Below are 26,943 nucleotides of genomic sequence, written 5' to 3' on the forward strand. Positions count from 1 at the left end.
GACGTCACGAGCCGCGGTGAAGAGCAAACCACCGCCACCGCTCCAGCCCTTCTCTCTGTTTTTACTCACCACCACTCAACGTTATTTCAGCTCCGGTGGTCAGCTCACCACCAAATATCCAGACTATGAATTGGCCTTAAGTCTTACTGACTTGTTTGCACCATTGGTGAGATGTGAAAATACTTTTCGCTGTGCTGTACTCGTACTGTACATTGACAATAAATGGAATCTCATCTCATCTCATCTCATCTCATACAAAGACTGTCACGGCTCTGTGGACTGGTTTACAACAGGGTCCACCATGTTCAATTAAAGCCAACATTGTACACAATAACTTTAGAAAGATGTCAGTGAGGTATTTGTATATTTAAGGCGTGTCATATGATAGTTCTGCCCTACGTGTGCAATGTGTGATTACGATGCCTAAATGGTAAACAATGTGTGATTACGATGCCTAAATGGTAAACAATGTGTGATTACGATGCCTAAATGGTAAACAATGTGTGATTACGATGCCTAAATGGTAAACAATGTGTGATTACGATGCCTAAATGGTAAACAATGTGTGATTACGATGCCTAAATGGTAAACAATGTGTGATTACGATGCCTAAATGGTAAACAATGTGTGATTACGATGCCTAAATGGTAAACAATGTGTGATTACGATGCCTAAATGGTAAACAATGTGTGATTACGATGCCTAAATGGTAAACAATGTGTGATTACGATGCCTAAATGGTAAACAATGTGTGATTACGATGCCTAAATGGTAAACAATGTGTGATTACGATGCCTAAATGGTAAACAATGTGTGATTACGATGCCTAAATGGTAAACAATGTGTGATTACGATGCCTAAATGGTAAACAATGTGTGATTACGATGCCTAAATGGTAAACAATGTGTGATTACGATGCCTAAATGGTAAACAATGTGTGATTACGATGCCTACATGGTAAACAGAAATGCAAATTGTAATGTTGAAATGTTCAATGCAACACACACACACACAGTTAATTGCAATTTGTGTGACAAATTATGAACTTAAAATGTATAATGGTGATCCATGACAGCCCTACATGAGAATCTACGTACACACACACAGTTAATTCCAATTATTTGTGTGACAAATTAAGATCTAAAATTTGTAATCGTGACTCATGACAGCCATACATAAGAATCTATGTCCCCATACACACACACACACACACACACACACACACACACACACAGTGTATAAATATCTGTCCCAGCCAGTGAAAGGAAACAGGAGCCCTGCATGGTGGCCTGGGGCATGGCCGTATGGAGAGAGAGAGAGAGAGAGAGAGAGAGAGCATGTTGGCTGTCACACTGTAGAGAGAGAGAGCGAGAGAGAGAGCATGTTGCTGTCACACTGTCTCACACATAAAACTTTTACACTTTAGTTTACCATTACAGCGGATTGGGGATCCAATCCAAACTAATTATTCACACCCTCGTGTGTGTCTGTTCTGGCTTCCCTACAGACCTTTAGAGCGATCCATCTGCCTCCGAAAGACAGAGGAGGGGACAGAAATCACAGCCTAAAGCAGAATGACTGACTGACTGACTGACTGACTGACTGACCCCTCCATGGCTGTTACACGGACCCTGGTGACCTGTCCTATCCTGTGACTAAAGCAGACTGACTGACTGACTGTTACACAGACACTGGTGACCCGTCGTATCCTGTGACTCCGCTCTGCTGTCACCTGACTTACAACATTAAGCGTTTTGATTGATTCTGAAGTATTTATATTAACAGTTTGCCGAATTACAGTTCATTTCAAGCACAACTGAACTCGATACAAAAAAAAAGAAACTGTTAACTGTGAGTGGACAACACCATAAAGCCCTTGTTTACGAGAGGGTCCTCCACCTTAATGTTCAATTCATCACGAAACGGTATAACCCCCAGGAGCTATACCAAATTCGTCGGGGTAACCGATGTCGGCGTGACCCCACCCACCCCGGGGGCCGAGGTTAAGTGGAGTTTAGGGGTGCTGTTAATAACCTAAATGATATGCCACCCTCAGACAGAAGACAAATAACAGATCTACATACACGCCAACAACGTTAATGCTCTTGTTATAGCTTTGTAGATCTGCTCTTCTTTATCTCGTATCCAGTCAGAACCTCTGGAAAACATGCCTTCCCCTTTCCCCGTTCACTGCTCGCTTCCTCCATGTCCGGCCTGGAGCCCCGCCCACCGCATCCGGCGCTCTCCCCCACGTGCACACACACACACACACACACGACAAAACACACACACACACGTTTCCGTATCCTGTTCTAGACCGGACGTGCCTTTTTCAACGCGAATAGAACAGCTACCGACCGACCGTAACGTTCGTCTGGCGGATGGATGGGTGTGTGTGTGTGTGTGTGTGTGTGTGTGTGTGTGTGTGTGTGTGTGTGTGTGTGTGTGTGTGTGTGTGTGTGTGTTGCATGAAGCAGTGCTTCTGGCTGCCATGGGGCCTTATTGGTGGTCATTATATATGATGCGTTTGTATGACACCTTTCACAAAGACAAACAAAAAAATCAAAACAAAACAAGATCATCTAAATTTCAAAATAAAGCCCAGTAGAGACCTCCAGAACCACCACCGCCAGAACCACCAGCACCACCAGAACCAGCACCGACCTGCGAGCAGAAGTAGGATCCCGGGATGTGCAGCTTGATGCAGGTGGGACACTGCAGCTTGGCCTCCTTGCCGCAGCCCTCCGTCTCGCATTCTCTCTGCTGCTGCTCGGGCTGCTCGTCTCCTTCTTGTGGTTCTTGGTCTTCTTGTTGCTGCTGTGGATCGGCGTCGCTGCTGGTGTTCGCCATGCTGCCTCCTGCCTCAGCCTGCCGTGTCGAGGAGGAGGGAGGGAGGGAGGGGCGAGGCGAGGAGCTACGGAGAGCCGGGGACAGGCTGGCTGCTGGGACTGGGGCTGGGGCTGGGCTGGGCTGGCATGGGGTAGTTTTATTTCACCCGTGCGTTTTGCTGTAAGGCACTTTTATTATTTACAATTTGGGCATTTAGTTTAGCAGACGCTCTTAAATCTTAATCCAGAGCGATTTACCAATTTAGGCATTTAGCAGACGCTCTTAATCCAGAGCGATTTACAATTTAGGCATTCAGATGCTCTTAATCCAGAGCGATTTACCAATTTAGGCATTCAGATGCTCTTAATCCAGAGCGATTTACCAATTTAGGCATTCAGATGCTCTTAATCCAGAGCGAATTACAATTTAGGCATTCAGATGCTTTTAGCGAATTACAATTTAGGCATTTATCAGACGCTCTTAATCCAGAGCTATTTACATTAAGCAAGAACAAAAAACATGGCAATACATCACAGTGACATAGGCCTACATAAAAAGAAGCTTATCAAGAAACATGCGTAAACTAAAATGTGACAGTGGAATCTCTATATAATGAAACTATACATATAAGTATAATTTATAATAAACTATACATATAGACTATACCTATAAAGTGAATTATGACTACATAGGCCTACAATGCAATTCTATAGTGCTGTCTACATCACATGCTATAAATCTGCTATAAACCACCACCACCTATAGAGCGCCGCAGTCCCTCCCCCTTTCAGTCCCTCCCCCTTTCAGAGCGCCGCAGTCCCTCCCCCTTTCAGAACGACGAGTGGCCCAGGAAATGAAAACCCAATGCATTCTCCCATCGGCACTTCTTATTTAATTTATTTAAAGACGGTTACGCCGCGGACAAAGCCAACTCGGATCGTGACAAATCATGACAATGAACACAATGTTTTGGGCCGATCAAATCATTAGAAAGAAGAAAATAAAGGCAGGAGACATAACACTATTTGTTTTGTTTTTCGTCTTATAAATTATTTGATCGGCCCAAAACATTGTGTTCATTGTCATGATTTGTCACGATCCGAGTTGGCTTTGTCCGCGGCGTAACCGTCTTTATATAAATTAAATAAGAAGTGCCGATGGGAGAATGCATTGGGTTTTCATTCCCTGGGCCACTCGTTTTTCTGAAAGGGGGAGGGACTGAAAGGGGGAGGGACTGAAAGGGGGAGGGACTGAAAGGGGGAGGGACTGTGACGCTCTGAAAGGGGGAGGGACTGAAAGGGGGAGGGACTGTGACGCTCTGAAAGGGGGAGGGACTGAAAGGGGGAGGGACTGTGACGCTCTGAAAGGGGGAGGGACTGAAAGGGGGAGGGACTGTGACGCTCTGAAAGGGGGAGGGACTGAAAGGGGGAGGGACTGTGACGCTCTGAAAGGGGGAGGGACTGAAAGGGGGAGGGACTGTGACGCTCTGAAAGGGGGAGGGACTGAAAGGGGGAGGGACTGAAAGGGGGAGGGACTGTGACGCTCTGAAAGGGGGAGGGACTGAAAGGGGGAGGGACTGTGACGCTCTGAAAGGGGGAGGGACTGAAAGGGGGAGGGACTGTGACGCTCTGAAAGGGGGAGGGACTGAAAGGGGGAGGGACTGTGACGCTCTGAAAGGGGGAGGGACTGAAAGGGGGAGGGACTGAAAGGGGGAGGGACTGAAAGGGGGAGGGACTGCGGCGCTCTGTTATGGCGGCTCAGAGGTAGAGGGATGGTAACCGTAAGGTTGCCAGTTCGAACCCTGTGGGCTCTCCCAGAGTTACTGTCAAAGTGTCCTTGAGCAAGACTCTGAACCCCTAATTGCTCCTGATGTGCAGGTTGGTGCCTTGCATGGTTTCCTCTGTCATCGACTCATCAGTGTGTGAATGTGTGTGTGAATGGGTGAATGTAATGCACAATCTATGTAAAGGTGTGTGAATGTGTGTGTGAATGGGTGAATGTAATGCACAGTCTATGTAAAGGTGTGTGAATGTGTGTGTGAATGGGTGAATGTAATGCACAATCTATGTAAAGGTGTGTGAATGTGTGAATGTAATGCACACTCTATGTAAAGGTGTGTGAATGGGTGAATGTAATGCACAATCTATGTAAAGGTGTGTGAATGTGTGTGAATGGGTGAATGTAATGCACAGTCTATGTAAAGGTGTGTGAATGTGTGTGTGAATGGGTGAATGTAATGCACAATCTATGTAAAGGTGTGTGTGTGAATGGGTGAATGTAATGCACAATCTATGTAAAGGTGTGTGAATGTGTGTGTGAATGGGTGAATGTAATGCACAATCTATGTAAAGGTGTGTGAATGTGTGAATGTAATGCACACTCTATGTAAAGGTGTGTGAATGGGTGAATGTAATGCACAATCTATGTAAAGGTGTGTGAATGTGTGTGTGAATGGGTGAATGTAATGCACAATCTATGTAAAGGTGTGTGAATGTGTGTGAATGGGTGAATGTAATGCACCATCTATGTAAAGGTATGTGAATGTGTGTGTGAATGGGTGAATGTAATGCACAATCTATGTAAAGGTGTGTGAATGTGTGTGTGAATGGGTGAATGTAATGCACAATCTATGTAAAGGTGTGTGAATGTGTGTGAGAATGGGTGAATGTAATGCACAATCTATGTAAAGGTATGTGAATGTGTGTGTGAATGGGTGAATGTAATGCACAGTCTATGTAAAGGTGTGTGAATGGGTGAATGTAATGCACAATCTCTGTAAAGGTGTGTGAATGTGTGTGAATGGGTGAATGTAATGCACAATCTATGTAAAGGTATGTGAATGTGTGTGTGAATGGGTGAATGTAATGCACAGTCTATGTAAAGGTGTGTGAATGGGTGAATGTAATGCACAATCTATGTAAAGGTGTGTGAATGTGTGTTGAATGGGTGAATGTAATGCACAATCTATGTAAAGGTGTGTGAATGTGTGTGTGTGAATGGGTGAATGTAATGCACAATCTATGTAAAGGTGTGTGAATGTGTGTGAATGGGTGAATGTAATGCACAGTCTATGTAAATGCGTGTGAATGTGTGTGTGAATGGGTGAATGTAATGCACAATCTATGTAAAGGTGTGTGCATGTTTGTGTGACTGGGTGAATGTAATACACAATCTATGTAAAGGTGTGTGAATGTGTGTGTGAATGGGTGAATGTAATGCAATCTATGTAAAGATATAGATCTAAATATCGCAATAACAATGTATAAGGCACACAATCACCTGCTCCCGAGCTGTATCCAAGATCTGTTCTGGCCTAGAGAGAGCCGCTACAACCTAAGAGGCACTTCCATTATTCAAACAAACAAATGCTAGAACAAACATCAGAGAGAGGTGCATATCGGTCAGAGGGGTTAAGCTGTGGAATGGATTAGAATCTAATCCATCTAATCATTAGATGACGAACTAAAAAACTGTAGTACAATAAATACATTTAAAAGATTGTATAGATCAAAAATAGTAGATACATATAGAACATTGATATGATGTTTTGTTTTCTCGTTTTGTGTTTTGTTTTGTTGTTTTTGTTCTTTGTTGTCTTGTTCCTGTTAACTGTATTGTCCTGTCTGTCTTTGTTTTTGTTTTATGTTATGTTTGTTTTTTTCCCCTTTTGTTTTTGTTTTTTTCCCCTTCTGTTTGCTTTGTTGTATTATTTTACTTATGAAAGCCATTTATCTGTTAGAAGGGTAGGCACTATAAGCTTAGGCTTCAGCCTAAACCTTTTTGGTCAATGTTTTTTTTTTTAAAGCAGGCACTGTATTGATTTGTTATAATGACCAAAATAAATAAACTCTCTCTCTTTGTACCACTGCCATTGCCTGATTTGACACTGCATTATTGTCCTATTGTTTTAACTGCATGCCTGTTTTAATGCTGTTTTATTTTGCTTTTGTTTTTATTATCTTTTCTGCTCTGTAAAGCACTTTGAGCTACATTTATGTATGAAAGGTGCTATATAAATAAAGTTTAATATTATTATTATTATTATTATAAATACATGAATACATAAATGCATAAATAAAGTAAGTTAACTCTCCACAACTTGTGGATATGAACTTAGGAAGAATGTCGTAATAATATGCATGGTGGATAACTGAAACATTATAATTTTGACAAGGAAACGTTGAACTACATTTACAGATGATGAATAGGCTACATATCCAATTCCAGTCTATAGCTGTAAATCGGCTTTCCATAACGGTGTGTGCCTGAAATGTCCATATATGGCAAAAAAGCTACCATAAGACACCTGCGCATGCTCAATCAAACCAGTCAGGTGGGTACAGTCTCGTCCAATCAACGCCGACGTTCACATACTCGGGGGAGTAACCGTAACGGCCAGAGACACGTTCCGTTCCGCCGTAGGACGGTGTCGTAAAAATGGCAGATCTACAAGCCCGCGCGGCGTCGCGGACGCGACGCCGCGCGGGCTTGTAGATCTGCCATTTTTACGACGCCACGCCGCGACACCGTCGTCGCGCGACGGCCGGTCACACTACACGCACATGAAAGATGGCGACCGCCGGACCGGTGAGAGAAACTTTCACTTAATTACAGAACACACCAAAAAAACACATCACAATGTTAACGTTTTCTAAACCTTAACCTTAACATCAAAGTTATACTGTATAATACAAAACTAAACACGTTAATAATAAACACAACCTTTTATTATTTAAAAAAAAGTATTAACGAATATTATTATTAGAAGAACTTATAGTATGAAGTTTTCTGTTTTTTTTTTCTTCCTCCACCAGCCCTCCCCTGTCTGTCCAAATATAGGAAAAAAAAGCTTGTTGGAAACTAAAGCCACGTTAGCTTGGTGCTAATGAATGCTAACGGCTGTAGTGTGGACAGTAACGTTCTAAAGACTTGTGTCTGCACATTCTGGGGCTGTTGCTCAATTCTGCTTTTTAGCCAATTCAAGTTTTCGGATCCGGTCTAGAGCAGGAAGCGGAAACAGCTTGTTTTTCCCCTGCATGTAATTAACAGCCGGATACAGGAGGCGAGGGTTCCGGTCCAGACCGGACGTGAGTTCGGACTAGTGAAAAGGAACCTAGTTGGAAAAGACGTTTGACGTTATAGCTGTGTTATACTGACAGCTGTTTGAATATTTATAAACGTCACGACAACGTGTCAAGTGACAATTAAAAGACGTTATGCTGAACACACTGAGCAGGTTGTTGGTCATGTTGGCTAAACATGAATGGATTATTGTTAATTATATATGCTTGTTGTTTAACCTATAGCCTATAGAATATACCTCATGTCAGGAACAGCCAGCATTGAGCAACCGAGTTGGTCAACAACTAAATTAAATGCCATCAGATAAGATAGTTAAGTGTGTATTATTATTATTATTATTATTATTATTATTAGTATGTTGTTGCGTGGTGGATGTAGAGTAGAGTTTATTTATTTTGGTCATTAATTTATAACAAATCAATACATTGGCTGCTTTTTTTTTTGCAAAAGAAACATTGACCAAAAAGGTGTAGGCTGAAGCCTAAGCTTATAGTGTAGACCGCACTATAATTGCATTGTATGTAGTCATAGCACGCCATAGTACATACGTATAGCATAGTAGTAAATATGTATAGTTTCATTATATAGATATTCCACTGTTACTTTCTTAGCTTACGCATGTTTCATGATAAATGCTTTGTGATGTGATGCATTCCCATGCTTTTTGTTCTTGCTTAATGTAAATCGCTCTGGATTAAGAGCGTCTGCTAAATGCCTACATTGTAAATTGTAATTGTAGTGCCTACCCTTGGCTTTCATAGGTAAAATAATACAACAAAGCAAACAGAAGGGGAAAATAAACAAGAAAACAAAACAAACAAACATAACATAAAACAAAAACAAAGACAGATAGGACAATACAGTTAACAGGAACAAGACAAAAACAACAAAACAAAACACAAAACAAGAAAACAAAACATATCAATGTTCTATATGTATCTACTATTTGATCTATACAATTTATTTAATGTATTATTGTACTACAGTTTTTTAGTTCGTTATCGTTTTGTGTGTATATATATATATATATATATATATATCAAAATCACTCAGATTAATTCAATATGAATTCCCGAAAAATGCATCAGACTAAAATGTGAAAACACCTAGAAAAAGTAGTATAAAGTATAAAAATATTAAAGTAAAGTATAAAATATCAATCAATCAAGCTTTATTTATACAGCACAATTAAGAAAACAAGCGCAGTTTAATTTGCTTCACTGAAAAAAGAAGAGGACGCAGGTGGTTAAAAACTTTCATCTCCAACTTTATATAATCGTTTAATCAGACAAGATAGTTATCCCATTCTGAACGGGAACCCATTTTGGTGTTAGCATTACGTTATGCTTTAGCTATTGAAAAATAGCAGATCTACAAGCTCATATCGCGCCACCGAGTGGCGCGATACGAGCTTGTAGGTCTGCTATTTTTGAAAAATCGAAAAACGACTGACATTTTTAGAATCTGATCTCAGGTCAGAATGGGTTCATCAGACCAGTGGAAACCTCGTATGAATCTGATCTCAGGTCAGAATGGGTTAATAAATAATAATAATAACAACAATAACTTCAGCCCATCAGGCCTATAGTGTTGCTCCGTTCTCTGAAGGAGTCTCATGCACAGAGAACGGACGAGAATAGCAGATCTGTAAGCTCAGAACGGTCGCAACCGCAACGCCAAGTGGGCTTGTATGTCAGCTGTTCTCGGCGGGCAGTATGTACAGTTGAACGAATGAATGGTTTATTTCGATCTATTCAGTTGGACATTACAAAAACATTGTTTTCTTTTATAATGCGATCGAAAAGGAATATTTAGGCAGAATCTTATAGCTTATTTATGCCTATAATCCTTATTACATATTAACAACTTAGAACATGTGCAGGGCCTACAAAACAATCAACATTTAGACAGAACAAAAAAACATTCAGACAATCTTACACATAATAGCATTTTATTCAAGTTGTCACGTCAGGCATTTCATATGGTATCTTTTCCAATATCGCCTGTTTTAGCCTTTTTAAAATTGTAGGTCTCAAAATGTTCCGATGAATTGAACATGGTAAACCAGTGTATAATGCTTTATCAGTGTGTCGTCCACGCCACAGTAACAGTCTTTGTATAGAGTTGTGCTTTCGCGCGAAATATGTACCCATTCTGCAATGCTGTTAATACATATTTAACCCATTCTGACCTGAGATCAGATTCTAAAAATGTCAAGTCGTTCTTCGATTAAAAAAAAATAGCAGACCTACAAGCTCGTAGCGTGCCACTCGGTGGCGCGCTATGAGCTTGTAGATCTGCTATTTTTCAATAGCTAAAGCATGACATGATGCTAACACCAAAATGGGTTCCAGTTCAGAATGGGTTCAATCAATCAATCAATCAATCAATCAATCAATCAAAGAATCAATGTTCTGTACCAAGTCTGAAGCCGTGGCCTTGTTTGTGTTCAGGAAAGCACCCCTACCCCCTCCCCCCCCCTCCCCCCACCAAGGAGGACGAGGAGGAGAAGACGACGAAGGTCAGGAGGAGATCGGACAAGAAGTTATGAACCCAGAAGATTACATCAAACACCCCCTGCAGAACAAGTGAGACCCAACACACCACCTCTCATTAAACACACCCTCTGTAGGGGTGTAGGTACCCTCACAAAAAACATGCAGTAATCCTGGTCTACTATCCTGGTAAACTGCCTCCCCCTGGCCAGCCGGGGCACCTGATGGAGGGGAAAGGAACTGGTTGGAATAACGTGTTCCTTCCACGCGCTACGTCCAACCAGGGAAACTCCCCCCCTGTCGGGTGTAAAGGAGCAACTTGGACACTCAGGCATGAAGGAAGCATGAGTTCAAGTCCGTTGCTCTCCCCTTGTCCCCCTGCTCCCCATATATGGGGACTAGGTTGGTCTCCCCTTGTCCCCCATATATGGGGACTAGGTTGGTCTCCCCTTGTCCCCCATATATGGGGACTAGGTTGGTGGAGGGTGTGCAGAGCCCAGGATCACATTAGATGATTGACACAGGGGTGAAAAATAGGTTACAAAATCGTGGGATAAAAATTATGAAAAAAAAACAAAAAAAACAAATTTCTTCTCAAACATGACAGTTTTCTGAAAAAAACACCCATGTCAGTTGTGCTCAAACTATTTCCTGTCAAGGACCCCCAGAAATCTTATGAAATTGGCCGCCGACCCCCATCTGTAAATACGTAGTTCCAGGGACCCCCCCCCCCCCCCTGAAGCAAAGGTTTGAGTTAAAAACGTTCGCTCTGAAAGAATATATATATTCAAAGATTTGCGCCACATTTTCACGATTATTTTCCAAAAATAGCAGACCTACAAGCTTGTAGCGCGGCACTCGGTGCCGCGCTACGAGCTTGTAGATCTGCTATTTTTCCAATAGCTAAAGTATAACATAATGCTTAGTTAGTTAGTTTCTGCGAGAGTGAGGTCTAGCCAACACCAACTCGGGATTCCTGGATCGCAGGCCCTCTACAAATTCCTATCCAACCTCAGGTCCCTAATTGAGCTCTGCAGTGTTAAAGCAGAAATAACATGCATTTTAAAACGGTTTTTAATATTTAATATCATATTGTCTATGTCCCTCAAACTTATTTCTAATGGTTTGAGTCTCAATCACCACTCTGATATAACCAGCTCTTGGCATTTCTTTCTGGACTTTGCAGACGTCCGTAGGTGCCCTTTGAGAGCAGTTTTGAAGGAGTCAAGGGATTTGCATGTCTTAAAGGACCACTTCACCACTTTTCAACCTATCTTCATATAATAGGTCCTCACTAATAATCATGATAAAATGGCACGATTTCTTTCTACTCTGTCTGTGTCTCATAGGACGGCTGTGGGCAGTTTAGAAACCGTCTTCCAGTGACATCATCATTAGGCAGATGTTTTTTTACAAAAATGTTTAGATTTTCATCATCGTGAGAACGATGGCTTCCATTTTCGCATTGCAACTTTTCAGGACTAGAAAGCCTGCAGTTTCTATTGGCTTGTATTCCCCATCGATGATGTCACTGGAAGACGGTTTCTGAACTGCCCACAGCCCTCCTATGAGGCACAGACAGAGTAGAAAGAAATCGTGCCATTTTATCGTTATTATTAGTGAGGACCTATTATATGAAGATAGGTTGAAAAGTGGTGAAGTGGTCCTTTAATGACTGTTTGTAAGGGCGTTCCACATTTTGGCGGCATACAAGTGAAATTAATTTAGTCCAAGGATTTATTCAGTATAAGTTTGGTTCTGTTTGGGCCCGTGGCCGTTCGTTGGGGGCACAGACACAACCTCAGCTGAAATCCGTTGGTGAACCCTGGCTCTGAATTCCCTGTAGGGCTAATGTCTCATTGGCCAAACCGTATAACTCTGAAATGCGGCCAAAGTTTACTCTTACTCCAGTTATGATGTCAAAGTTTACTGCCGTTATGAATGATGTTAACCCATTCTGGGCGGGAACCCCTTTTGGTGTTTTAAAGCATCATGTTATGCTTTAGCTATTGAAAAATAGCTGATCTACAAACTCATAGCGCGGCACAGAGTGCCGCACTACGAGCTTGTAGCTCTGCTATTTTTGAAAAATCCTGAAAATGTGGCACAAACCTTTGAATATATATTCTTTCCGAGCGAACATTTTTAACTAAAATCTTTGCTTCCGGGGGGGGGGGGGGGGGGGGGGGTCACTGGAACTACATATTTTCAGATGGGGTTCGTTGGGAAAATACAGATATATATATTTTTTAAATATATTTTTTATCCCACGATTTTGTAACCCATTTTTCACCCCTGTGTCAATCATCTAATGTGATCCTGGGCTCTACACACCCTCCGCCAACCTAGTCCCCATATATGGGGGACAAGGGGAGACCAACCTAGTCCCCATATATAGGGGACAAGGGGAGACCAACCTAGTCCCCATATATGGGGGACAAGGGGAGACCAACCTAGTCCCCATATATGGGGGACAAGGGGAGACCAACCTAGTCCCCATATATGGGGGACAAGGGGAGACCAACCTAGTCCCCATATATGGGGGACAAGGGGAGACCAACCTAGTCCCCATATATGGGGGACAAGGGGAGAGCAACGGACTTGAACTCATGCTTCCTTCATGCCTGAGTGTCCAACTCCTTTACACCTGACAGGGGGGAGTTTCCCTGGTTGGACGTAGCGCGTGGAAGGAACACGTTATGCCAACCAGTTCCTTTCCCCTCCATCAGGCGCCCCGGCTGGCCAGGGGGAGGCAGTATAGAGACCAGTTCCTTTCCCCTCCATCAGGCGCCCCGGCTGGCCAGGGGGAGGCAGTATAGAGACCAGTTCCTTTCCCCCTCCATCAGGCGCCCCGGCTGGCCAGGGGGAGGCAGTTTAGAGACCAGTTCCTTTCCCCTCCATCAGGCGCCCCGGCTGGCCAGGGGGAGGCAGTATAGAGACCAGTTCCTTTCCCCTCCATCAGGCGCCCCGGCTGGCCAGGGGGAGGCAGTATAGAGACCAGTTCCTTTCCCCTCCATCAGGCGCCCCGGCTGGCCAGGGGGAGGCAGTATAGAGACCAGTTCCTTTCCCCTCCATCAGACGCCCCGGCTGGCCAGGGGGAGGCAGTATAGAGACCAGTTCCTTTCCCCTCCATCAGGCGCCCCGGCTGGCCAGGGGGAGGCAGTATAGAGACCAGTTCCTTTCCCCTCCATCAGACGCCCTGGCTGGCCAGGGGGAGGCAGTTTAATACAGAAAACTGTGAGGATTTAGAAGACATTTGTAGAATTGTCCTCAGTTCTAAATGGGTCAAAGAGGATTATATTATAAAAATAGTCTCTCTTATTACTTTTCTATCCGTTTTGAAGACATACAGTACATTTGTACTACTCTTTTCCCTGGAGTTAAACACACACACACACACAAACTACATGCCGTATTGGCCAGAAATGCTAATGAGCAGCTTACATTTCTCAAAGCGGCTATACTGGATAATTCCTTAATCTCAAATGTCAATAACCATTTTTTTTAAATACATTTTCTCTTCCTGAATTTGGTACAGCCGAGCTTTCCACAAGCGCTGATCTCCAAGCACTCATACCGTAGTGTTAAATATGAGTATTCTGATCTCCAAGCACTCATACCGTAGTGTTAAATATGAGTATTCTGATCTACAAGCCCTCATACCGTAGTGTTAAATATGAGTATTCTGATCTACAAGCCCTCATACCGTAGTGTTAAATATGAGTATTCTGATCTCCAAGCTCTCATACCGTAGTGTTAAATATGAGTATTCTGATCTACAAGCCCTCATACCGTAGTGTTAAATATGAGTATTCTGATCTACAAGCCCTCATACCGTAGTGTTAAATATGAGTATTCTGATCTACAAGCCCTCATACCGTAGTGTTAAATATGAGTATTCTGATCTACAAGCCCTCATACTGTAGTGTTAAATATGAGTATTCTGATCTACAAGCCCTCATACCGTAGTGTTAAATATGAGTATTCTGATCTACAAGCCCTCATACCGTAGTGTTAAATATGAGTATTCTGATCTACAAGCTCTCATACCGTAGTGTTAAATATGAGTATTCTGATCTACAAGCCCTCATACCGTAGTGTTAAATATGAGTATTCTGATCTCCAAGCCCTCATACCGTAGTGTTAAATATGAGTATTCTGATCTACAAGCACTCATACCGTAGTGTTAAATATGAGTATTCTGATCTACAAGCCCTCATACCGTAGTGTTAAATATGAGTATTCTGATCTACAAGCACTCATACCGTAGTGTTAAATATGAGTATTCTGATCTACAAGCCCTCATACCGTAGTGTTAAATATGAGTATTCTGATCTACAAGCCCTCATACCGTAGTGTTAAATATGAGTATTCTGATCTCCAAGCTCTCATACCGTAGTGTTAAATATGAGTATTCTGATCTACAAGCCCTCATACCGTAGTGTTAAATATGAGTATTCTGATCTACAAGCACTCATACCGTAGTGTTAAACATGAGTATTCTGATCTACAAGCCCTCATACCGTAGTGTTAAACATGAGTATTCTGATCTCCAAGCTCTCATACCGTAGTGTTAAACACAGGTGGAAACACTGACAAATAACAAGGTAGGATAGACAAGGTAACTAACAGTAACAACAGAGTAACAGAAAACCAAAACCATACGAGAAACAGTCAGGAATACATGAGCAAATCATACTATCATCATCATCATCATCATCATCATCATCATCATACTATCATCATCATCATCATACTATCATACTATCATCATCATCATCATCATCATCATCATCATCATCATACAATCATCATCATACTATACTTCTAACAATGTCTGTCTGTCTGTCAGAAACACCGCATTATCTCCTCATTGCCGGCACCAATCACTCCCACTTGTCACAGAGGCATTGACCATATGAATATGGAGGTCTTAACGAAGCCATTTTTTCGATTTGACACATTAATTATTAATAATGAAAATATGCAAATATCTCACAACGGGTAAGGGCTAGTACATATAAATGACATAAATATATATTATAGTCCAAACACTAAATAAGGACAGTCAAAGTTCACGGTCCCTGACGCTGATCACTGAGGCGTAGCTGGATTTGACATTGAAGTTATGAACAAGGTACTGCAGTGGTTCTGGACTTGTTCTGGATCAGGGTCCATAGACCGTGTTCTGGATCAGGGTCCATAGACCGTGTTCTGGATCAGGGTCCATAGACCGTGTTCTGGATCAGGGTCCATAGACCGCGTTCTGGATCAGGGTCCATAGACCCTACAGAATAACAGACGAAGGGAGCGGTCACGTGGTTTCTACAGACTTGTTCTCATTATTCCGGTATATATATTATTTTCATATGCGCTTTTCTTTTTTAATTTTTATCCCACGATTTTGTAACCCATTTTTCACCCCTGTGTCAATCATCTAATGTGATCCTGGGCTCTACACACCCTCCACCAACCTAGTCCCCATATATGGGGGACAAGGGGAGACCAACCTAGTCCCCATATATGGGGGACAAGGGGAGACCAACCTAGTCCCCATATATGGGGGACAAGGGGAGACCAACCTAGTCCCCACATATGGGGGACAAGGGGAGACCAACCTAGTCCCCACATATGGGGGACAAGGGGAGACCAACCTAGTCCCCACATATGGGGAACAAGGGGAGACCAACCTAGTCCCCATATATGGGGGACAAGGGGAGACCAACCTAGTCCCCATATATGGGGGACAAGGGGAGACCAACCTAGTCCCCATATATGGGGGACAAGGGGAGACCAACCTAGTCCCCATATATGGGGGACATGGGGAGAGCAACCTAGTCCCCATATATGGGGGACAAGGGGAGACCAACCTAGTCCCCATATATGGGGGACAAGGGGAGACCAACCTAGTCCCCATATATGGGGGACAAGGGGAGACCAACCTAGTCCCCATATATGGGGGACATGGGGAGAGCAACCTAGTCCCCATATATGGGGGACAAGGGGAGACCAACCTAGTCCCCATATATGGGGGACAAGGGGAGAGCAACCTAGTCCCCATATATGGGGGACAAGGGGAGACCAACCTAGTCCCCATATATGGGGGACAAGGGGAGAGCAACCTAGTCCCCATATATGGGGGACAAGGGGAGACCAACCTAGTCCCCATATATGGGGGACAAGGGGAGACCAACCTAGTCCCCATATATGGGGGACAAGGGGAGACCAACCTAGTCCCCATATATGGGGGACAAGGGGAGAGCAACGGACTTGAACTCATGCTTCCTTCATGCCTGAGTGTCCAAGTTGCTCCTTTACACCTGACAGGGGGGAGTTTCCCTGGTTGGACGTAGCGCGTGGAAGGAACACGTTATTCCAACCTAACAAAGCGAACATTTTTAACTAAATTATTGGCTTCTGGGGGGAACTACTTATTTTGAGATGGGGGTCCATGGCCCAATAGAGATAATTCTGGGGGTCCTTGACATGAAAAAGGTTGAGCACCACTGACATAGAAACATGGGTTTTTCAGAAAAATTGTAGGATTTTGAAGCCTTTTTTTTAAATTGACCTCAGTCCAAAATGGGTTAATCAGACCAGTGTGTGTCCAGTGGAAACCTCGTATGAATCTGATCTCAGGTCAGAATGGGTTAATCAGACCAGTGTGAGTCCAGTGCAAACCTCGTATGAATCTGATCTCAGGTCAGAATGGGTTAATCAGACCAGTGTGAGTCCAGTGCAAACCTCGTATGAATCTGATCTCAGGTCAGAATGGTGTCTAATGAGTCTTATTTCTGTCCCCAGGTGGTCCCTGTGGTTCTTCAAGAATGACAAGAGCAAAACGTGGCAGGACAACCTGAGGGTCATCTCCAAGTTCGACACAGTTGAAGACTTCTGGGCGTAAGAGTCTCTCACCCACCTATGGGATAATAAAAACTTAACGTCATGGCTGTGTTGTTGAACACACACACAGCTTAACGTCATGGCTGTGTTGTTGAACACACACACAGCTTAACGTCATGGCTGTGTTGTTGAACACACACACACAGCTTAACGTCATGGCTGTGTTGTTGAACACACACACACAGCTTAACGTCATGGCTGTGTTGTTGAACACACACACACACAGCTTAACGTCATGGCTGTGTTGTTGAACACACACACAGCTTAACGTCATGGCTGTGTTGTTGAACACACACACAGCTTAACGTCATGGCTGTGTTGTTGAACACACACACAGCTTAACGTCATGGCTGTGTTGTTGTTGAACACACACACAGCTTAACGTCATGGCTGTGTTGTTGAACACACACACAGCTTAACGTCATGGCTGTGTTGTTGAACACACACACAGCTTAACGTCATGGCTGTGTTGTTGAACACACACACACAGCTTAACGTCATGGCTGTGTTGTTGAACACACACACAGCTTAACGTCATGGCTGTGTTGTTGAACACACACACAGCTTAACGTCATGGCTGTGTTGTTGAACACACACACAGCTTAACGTCATGGCTGTGTTGTTGAACACACACACAGCTTAACGTCATGGCTGTTTTGTTGAACACACACACACACAGCTTAACGTCATGGCTGTGTTGTTGAACACACACACACAGCTTAACGTCATGGCTGTGTTGTTGAACACACACACACACACACAGCTTAACGTCATGGCTGTGTTGTTGAACACACACACACACACACACACACACACACACACACACACACAGCTTAACGTCATGGCTGTGTTGTTGAACACACACACAGCTTAACGTCATGGCTGTGTTGTTGAACACACACACAGCTTAACGTCATGGCTGTGTTGTTGAACACACACACACACACAGCTTAACGTCATGGCTGTGTTGTTGAACACACAGACAGCTTAACGTCATGGCTGTGTTGTTGAACACACACACACAGCTTAACGTCATGGCTGTGTTGTTGAACACACACACAGCTTAACGTCATGGCTGTGTTGTTGAACACACACACACCTTAACGTCATGGCTGTGTTGTTGAACACACACACAGCTTAACGTCATGGCTGTGTTGTTGAACACACACAGCTTAACGTCATGGCTGTGTTGTTGAACACACACACAGATTAACGTCATGGCTGTGTTGTTGAACACACACACACAGCTTAACGTCATGGCTGTGTTGTTGAACACACACAGCTTAACGTCATGGCTGTGTTGTTGAACACACACAGCTTAACATCATGGCTGTGTTGTTGAACACACACACACACACACACACACACACACACACACACACACACACACACACACACACACAGCTTAACGTCATGGCTGTGTTGTTGAACACACACACACACACACACACACACACACACACACAGCTTAACGTCATGGCTGTGTTGTTGAACACACACACACACACACACACACACACACACACACAGCTTAACGTCATGGCTGTGTTGTTGAACACACACACACACACACACACACACACACACACACACACACACACACACACACACAGCTTAACGTCATGGCTGTGTTGTTGAACAGACACACACACACACACACACACACACACACACACACACACACACACACACACACACAGCTTAACGTCATGGCTGTGTTGTTGAACACACACACACACACACACACACACACACACACACACACACACACACACACACAGCTTAACGTCATGGCTGTGTTGTTGAACACACACACACACACACACACACACACACATATTTCGATATGGACCAGAGCTAGTCATTACTGTGCTTTTTATTTGTAGTCTCTACAACCACATCCAGCTGTCCAGCCTCCTCATCACAGGATGTGACTATTCCCTCTTTAAGGTAAGCTTCCTCATCACAGGATGTGACTATTCCCTCTTTAAGGTAAGCTTCCTCATCACAGGATGTGACTATTCCCTCTTTAAGGTAAGCTTCCTCCTCATCACAGGATGTGACTATTCCCTCTTTAAGGTAAGCTTCCTCATCACAGGATGTGACTATTCCCTCTTTAAGGTAAGCTTCCTCCTCATCACAGGATGTGACTATTCCCTCTTTAAGGTAAGCCTCCTCATCACAGGATGTGACTATTCCCTCTTTAAGGTAAGCTTCCTCCTCATCACAGGATGTGACTATTCCCTCTTTAAGGTAAGCCTCCTCATCACAGGATGTGACTATTCCCTCTTTAAGGTAAGCTTCCTCCTCATCACAGGATGTGACTATTCCCTCTTTAAGGTAAGCCTCCTCATCACAGGATGTGACTATTCCCTCTTTAAGGTAAGCCTCCTCATCACAGGATGTGACTATTCCCTCTTTAAGGTAAGCTTCCTCCTCATCACAGGATGTGACTATTCCCTCTTTAAGGTAAGCTTCCTCCTCATCACAGGATGTGACTATTCCCTCTTTAAGGTAAGCTTCCTCCTCATCACAGGATTTGACTATTCCCTCTTTAAGGTAAGCTTCCTCCTCATCACAGGATGTGACTATTCCCTCTTTAAGGTAAGCCTCCTCATCACAGGATGTGACTATTCCCTCTTTAAGGTAAGCTTCCTCCTCATCACAGGATGTGACTATTCCCTCTTTAAGGTAAGCTTCCTCCTCATCACAGGATGTGACTATTCCCTCTTTAAGGTAAGCTTCCTCCTCATCACAGGATGTGACTATTCCCTCTTTAAGGTAAGCTTCCTCCTCATCACAGGATGTGACTATTCCCTCTTTAAGGTAAGCCTCCTCATCACAGGATGTGACTATTCCCTCTTTAAGGTAAGCTTCCTCCTCATCACAGGATGTGACTATTCCCTCTTTAAGGTAAGCTTCCTCCTCATCACAGGATGTGACTATTCCCTCTTTAAGGTAAGCTTCCTCCTCATCACAGGATGTGACTATTCCCTCTTTAAGGTAAGCCTCCTCATCACAGGATGTGACTATTCCCTCTTTAAGGTAAGCTTCCTCCTCATCACAGGATGTGACTATTCCCTCTTTAAGGTAAGCTTCCTCCTCATCACAGGATGTGACTATTCCCTCTTTAAGGTAAGCCTCCTCATCACAGGATGTGACTATTCCCTCTTTAAGGTAAGCCTCCTCATCACAGGATGTGACTATTCCCTCTTTAAGGTAAGCCTCCTCATCACAGGATGTGACTATTCCCTCTTTAAGGTAAGCTTCCTCCTCATCACAGGATGTGACTATTCCCTCTTTAAGGTAAGCTTCCTCCTCATCACAGGATGTGACTATTCCCTCTTTAAGGTAAGCCTCCTCATCACAGGATGTGACTATTCCCTCTTTAAGGTAAGCTTCCTCCTCATCACAGGATGTGACTATTCCCTCTTTAAGGTAAGCTTCCTCCTCATCACAGGATGTGACTATTCCCTCTTTAAGGTAAGCTTCCTCCTCATCACAGGATGTGACTATTCCCTCTTTAAGGTAAGCTTCCTCCTCATCAAAGGATGTGACTATTCCCTCTTTAAGGTAAGCCTCCTCATCACAGGATGTGACTATTCCCTCTTTAAGGTAAGCCTCCTCATCACAGGATGTGACTATTCCCTCTTTAAGGTAAGCCTCCTCATCACAGGATGTGACTATTCCCTCTTTAAGGTAAGCTTCCTCCTCATCACAGGATGTGACTATTCCCTCTTTAAGGTAAGCTTCCTCCTCATCACAGGATGTGACTATTCCCTCTTTAAGGTAAGCCTCCTCATCACAGGATGTGACTATTCCCTCTTTAAGGTAAGGCCTAAATGGGTTCATATAACAGGAAGAAGCAAGCTGCAGCGAATAGTGAACCTAGCCTCATAGCTCATTGGGAAGAGACAGAGACAATGAAGTTGTATCCACAAGGAAGTACTTTGGAAAAAAAAGCTGTCAAGATAGCAAATAAATGACCTCCTGTCATCCACTCTGCAGGGAGTTAGAACGACCTCCCTCTGGTAGACGCTACAAAGTACCTGAAGCTATAACTTAAAAAAAACAAAATCCTTCGTTCCTAATGCCATTAAGGAACTAAATGATACCATGTCTCTAATGCCATTAAGGAACTACTAAATGATACCATGTCTCTAATGCCATTAAGGCACCACTAAATGATACCATGTCTGGTTAAATCAGTTTTTAATGTAATGGTTGTCCTGCTTTTCGCCGTGTAGATCAGTGTGTGTAAGTGTTGTTGCTGTGTTGTTTGTTTTTACGAGACCGAAGACATGGCCAAAGCATTTCCCCAGGGGGTCCCCAGGCAAAAAGGATGAGAACCCCCCTGGCCTAGAGAGTAACAGAACATGTCCCTTCGTCTCTGAAAGGACGGCATGGAGCCCATGTAACTGTCCTTTGTCCCTGTAGGACAGCGTGTAACTGTCCTTTGTCCCCGTGTAGGACGGCATCGAGCCCATGTGGGAGGACGAGAGGAACAAGCGAGGCGGCCGGTGGCTGATCACCCTCAACAAGCAGCAGAGGAAGCTGGACCTGGACCGCTTCTGGCTGGAAACGGTATATACCGACGCACCCCCCCAAAAAAGAGAAAAAATAATCTTCTAACCCATTCTGACCTGAGATCAGATTCATACGAGGTTTCCACTGGACACACACTGGTCTGATTATAACCCATTCTGACCTGAGATCAGATTCATACGAGGTTTCCACTGGACACACACTGGTCTGATTAACCCATTCTGACCTGAGATCAGATTCATACGAGGTTTCCACTGGACACACACTGGTCTGATGAACCCATTCTGACCTGAGATCAGATTTAAAAAAATGTCAGTCGTTTTTTAGATTTTTCGGTGGCGCGCTATGAGCTTGTAGATCTGCTTTTCCAATAGCTTTTCCAATAGCTAAAAAAGCATAGCGTAATGCTAACACCAAAAGGGGGTTAATTCCCGTCCCAAAATGGGTTTTAAATGAATGGATGTATGTACGTATCTACGTATGTACGTATACGTAGCTAGCATAATGCTAACACCATGTGGCCCGCCCACAGCTGCTTTACCTGGTGGGAGAGGCCTTCGACGACCACAGTGAGCATAGCATAATGCATAGCATAGCATAATGCTAACACCATGTGGCCCGCCCACAGCTGCTGTGCCTGGTGGGCGAGGCCTTCGACGACCACAGCGACCAGGTGTGCGGCGCCGTGGTCAACGTCCGCACCAAGGGGGACAAGATCGCCGTGTGGACGTCAGACATCGAGAACCGCGAGGCTATCACACACATAGGGTGAGGTGTCTGTCTGTCCGTCTGAGGCTATCACACACATAGGGTGAGGTGTCTGTCTGTCTGTCTGTCTGTCACACACATAGGGTGAGGTGTCTGTCTGTCTGTCTGTCTGTCACACACATAGGGTGAGGTGTCCGTCTGTCTGTCTGTCTGTCACACACATAGGGTGAGGTGTCCGTCTGTCTGTCTGAGGCTATCACACACATAGGGTGAGGTGTCTGTCTGTCTGTCTGTCTGTCTGTCTGTCACACACATAGGGTGAGGTGTCTGTCTGTCTGTCTGTCTGAGGCTATCACACACATAGGGTGAGGTGTCTGTCTGTCTGTCTGTCTGTCTGTCTGTCTGAGGCTATCACACACATAGGGTGAGGTGTCTGTCTGTCTGTCTGTCTGTCTGTCTGTCTGAGGCTATCACACACATAGGGTGAGGTGTCTGTCTGTCTGTCTGTCTGTCTGAGGCTATCACACACATAGGGTGAGGTGTCCGTCTGTCCGTCTGTCTGTCTGTCTGTCTGTCTGTCTGTCTGTCTATCACACACATAGGGTGAGGTGTCTGTCTGTCTGTCTGTCTGTTTTTGAGCGGTGCAACCACTCCTACAGCCACAGGGCTTAAAGTTCCGGATTCCCGTCCTGAGGATTCCATAGCGGTTCTTTTATGAGATCAGCGCAGATTCGCAAACTATATAGTGCCCACTGCCCACCTATCACCATCGCATTCAGTTACAATTTACAATGTAGGCATTTAGCAGACGCTCTTAATCCAGAGCGACTTACATTAAGCAAGAACAAAAAGCATGGGAATACATCACATAAAAAACATTTAGCATGAAACATGCGTAAGCTAAGAAAGTAACAGTGGAATATCTATATAATGAAACTATACATATAAACTATATATATATACTACTATGCTATACATATGTACTATGGCGTGCTATGACTATATACAATGCAATTATAGTGCTGTCTACATAACATGCTATAAGTCTGTATCAAATGCTATCTAAGTCTACAGAAATGCTATCTAAGGGGGTAGGGTAAGTGCTATGGGCCATGATGGAGTCTGAAAAGGTGGGTTTTCAGACGACGGCGGAAGATTGGGAGTGATGCTGCAGTTCTGACTGCAATGGGAAGTGCATTCCACAGTTTTTGGAGCCAGAAGGGAGAAGAGTTTGGGACGTGTGGAGCGTTGTTGTCCCGGCGTTTTTAGTGAGGGTACTTCCAGCTTCCCTGCGTTGGCTGATCTATTAAAAACTAAAAATAAATAAAAAAACGATAACTTAAACTGAAACTGTATTGTTTCAGCACCGTACGGCAGCATGTAGCCACGCTAACCCTAAACCAAAGTACGAAAAAATAAATCAAACTAAACTATAACTAAAATAAAACTAAGCATTTTCACCGAAATAAAAACTAGCAAAACCGCTCTAAAAACTAACTAAAACTAACTGAATTAGAAAAAGAAAAAAAAACATTTTTTTTTTTATCCCACGATTTTGTAACCCATTTTTCACCCCTGTGTCAATCATCTAATGTGATCCTGGGCTCTACACACCCTCCACCAACCTAGTCCCCATATATGGGGGACAAGGGGAGACCAACCTAGTCCCCATATATGGGGGACAAGGGGAGAGCAACCTAGTCCCCATATATGGGGGACAAGGGGAGACCAACCTAGTCCCCATATATGGGGGACAAGGGGAGACCAACCTAGTCCCCATATATGGGGGACAAGGGGAGAGCAACGGACTTGAACTCATGCTTCCTTCATGCCTGAGGGCTGTATTTTGCGTGTCTTAAGTACCAGGTCTTATTCCCTAACTTGAGTAAACTAAAGACCTGGAGGCGTGATCAATGCCATTTGGCTATTCTGAGTGGCCAAAGAGCATTGATTGGTTTACTCAAGTTAGGGAATAAGACCTGGTACTTAAGACGTACGCAAAATACAGCCTTGAGTGTCCAAGTTGCTCCTTTACACCCGACAGGGGGGGAGTTTCCCTGGTTGGACGTAGCGCGTGGAAGGAACACGTTATTCCAACCAGTTCCTTTCCCCTCCATCAGGCGCCCCGGCTGGCCAGGGGGAGGCAGTATAGAGACCAGTTCCTTTCCCCTCCATCAGGCGCCCCGGCTGGCCAGGGGGAGGCAGTATAGAGACCAGTTCCTTTCCCCTCCATCAGGCGCCCCGGCTGGCCAGGGGGAGGCAGTATAGAGACCAGTTCCTTTCCCCTCCATCAGGCGCCCCGGCTGGCCAGGGGGAGGCAGTTTAGAGACCAGTTCCTTTCCCCTCCATCAGGCGCCCCGGCTGGCCAGGGGGAGGCAGTTTAGAGACCAGTTCCTTTCCCCTCCATCAGGCGCCCCGGCTGGCCAGGGGGAGGCAGTTTAGAGACCAGTTCCTTTCCCCTCCATCAGGCGCCCCGGCTGGCCAGGGGGAGGCAGTATAGAGACCAGTTCCTTTCCCCTCCATCAGGCGCCCCGGCTGGCCAGGGGGAGGCTAAAAAACATAACTATTATAACCTTGGCGTGTACGTGTGTGTGTGTGTGTGTGTGTGTGTGTGTGTGTGTGTGTCTATACAGGAGAGTGTATAAGGAGCGTCTGGGCATCCCCATGAAGCTGACCATCGGGTACCAGTGCCACGCGGACACCGCCACCAAGAGCGGCTCCACCACCAAGAACAAGTTCGTGGTGTGACCGGAGCACACCCCCCCCCCCACTCCCCCCCCCCCCCCCCCCACCAACCGCCATGTGCCTACTAGTGCCTACAGCTCTGATCCATACCGCTGGGGGGAGTTCTCCTTGACGGGACACTGTGGCTCAACCCCCTTATTGTTGTTGCAAACCAAGATCTTCTTTATTAAACCCATTGGTGTTGGCATCATGTCATGCTTTAGCTATTGAAAAATAGCAGATCTACAAGCTCGTAGCGCGCCACCGAGTGGCGCGCTACGAGCTCGTATAGGTCTGCTATTTTTAAAAAATCGAAGAACGACTGACATAGAAACATAGCTTTTTCATCAGAAAACTGTCAGGATTTAGAAGAACATTTTTAGAATCTGATCTCAGGTCAGAATGGGTTAAAAAAAAAAAAAAGGATCTGGCTGCAAACGGGGCGACGTGTCCGTCAAAAGGAGAGCTAACGTAATAATGGACCAGAGATAGACGGTGCATCATAATGTTTACTACACTGCTGCAAAGACTGACTGCACGCTTTACAGCGTGCAGTCAACCACCACCTTAATATATACCAAATACTGTCTGGGAGACAAATCATTTATTTCAACAGTGGTGGAGAAAAACGAAGTACTTTTACCCCTTTTGGTGTTAGCATTAAGCTATGCTTTAGCTATTTAAAAATAGCAGATCTACAAGCTCATAGCTCGCCACTTGGTGGCGAGCTATGAGCTTGTAGATCTGCTATTTTTGAAAAATCGAAGAACGACTGACATAGAAACATAGCTTTTATCAGAAAATAATCTGATCTCAGGTCAGAATGGGTTAAAGTACAATTTGAGTACTCTTTTCCACCACTGCATTTCAACCATCACATATTCTATACCAAATATATAATAATAATAATAATAATAATATTATTATTATTATTATTATACCAAATAATATCTATGAACATGAACCAAAACCCCTGGGCCTGAACCACCCGGGGAGAATGAAAAATAAAAACATAAAAATGTAAAATAAATAAATAAAAATAAAAACAAATCATGTAATCTTCACAAACACTAAACAGCTGGATTTACGCTTAGTCGTGTGCGGTCGTTGTCGTGCAAAAAAACCCCCAAAGCTCACTCAAAACCAGGGCTGATTCTGTCCAGTGTTGTTTTTGGCAGCAAAATGTCTTATTTTAGTCTTTAGTCGTATAATATAGTCTTTGGAATGGAACTGCGCAATTTAAGTTTTAGTCATATTTTAGTCACCTGGAATGTTTTAGTGTAAGTGTAGTTTTAGTCGACTAAATGTCATAAGATTTTATTTCGACTAAATCTACTGTTGATTTAGTCGACTAAACTGTGTTTTGGCGGGCCTTGATGCCGTCGTAATGACTGATTTTACACTTGCTGAAAACAGCCGATCTACAAGCTTGTAGATCAGCTATTTTCAGCATGCAACCATGAGTGCAAAATGACTTATTACTGGATCTCTTGTCCACTAGTCCCTTCCTAACATTTTAGTCTAGTTTTTATTTGTTGACAAAAGAATCGACAGTATATTTAGTCATAGTTTTAGTCATCATGGCTTTAGTTTTTATGTCGTTTTTTGTCCGTGAAAAAAGGTAATCGCCGTGGTATTAGTCGACGAAAACAACACT

The 26,943-nt window shown here is 44.0% G+C and overlaps 2 protein-coding genes across 2 annotated transcripts in view; one reads left to right on the forward strand and one right to left on the reverse strand.

Moving 5' to 3' along the window:
* Positions 1-2,878, reverse strand: part of metap1 (methionyl aminopeptidase 1) — a 39,934-nt gene extending 37,056 nt beyond the window's left edge. The window contains exon 1 of the mRNA XM_083792474.1: positions 2,665-2,878. Coding sequence (XP_083648600.1) covers positions 2,665-2,850 — 186 coding nt within the window. The 5' untranslated portion in view covers positions 2,851-2,878. The remainder of the gene's footprint in view (positions 1-2,664) is intronic.
* Positions 2,879-10,320: 7,442 nt separating this feature from the next.
* eif4eb (eukaryotic translation initiation factor 4eb) lies at positions 10,321-25,796 on the forward strand (the record flags this gene model as incomplete). Its single annotated transcript, XM_083792814.1, has 6 exons — positions 10,321-10,499; positions 17,211-17,306; positions 19,196-19,259; positions 21,780-21,893; positions 22,483-22,622; positions 25,196-25,796. The coding sequence occupies 6 exons, from the start codon at positions 10,321-10,323 to the stop codon at positions 25,308-25,310; spliced, it is 708 nt and encodes a 235-aa protein (XP_083648940.1). The 3' UTR covers positions 25,311-25,796.
* Positions 25,797-26,943: the final 1,147 nt, after the last annotated feature.

The sequence above is a fragment of the Protomyctophum parallelum genome (genome assembly GCF_964188405.1).
Source record: "Protomyctophum parallelum genome assembly, chromosome: 20".
In the NCBI taxonomy this organism is placed as follows: Eukaryota; Metazoa; Chordata; class Actinopteri; order Myctophiformes; family Myctophidae; genus Protomyctophum; species Protomyctophum parallelum.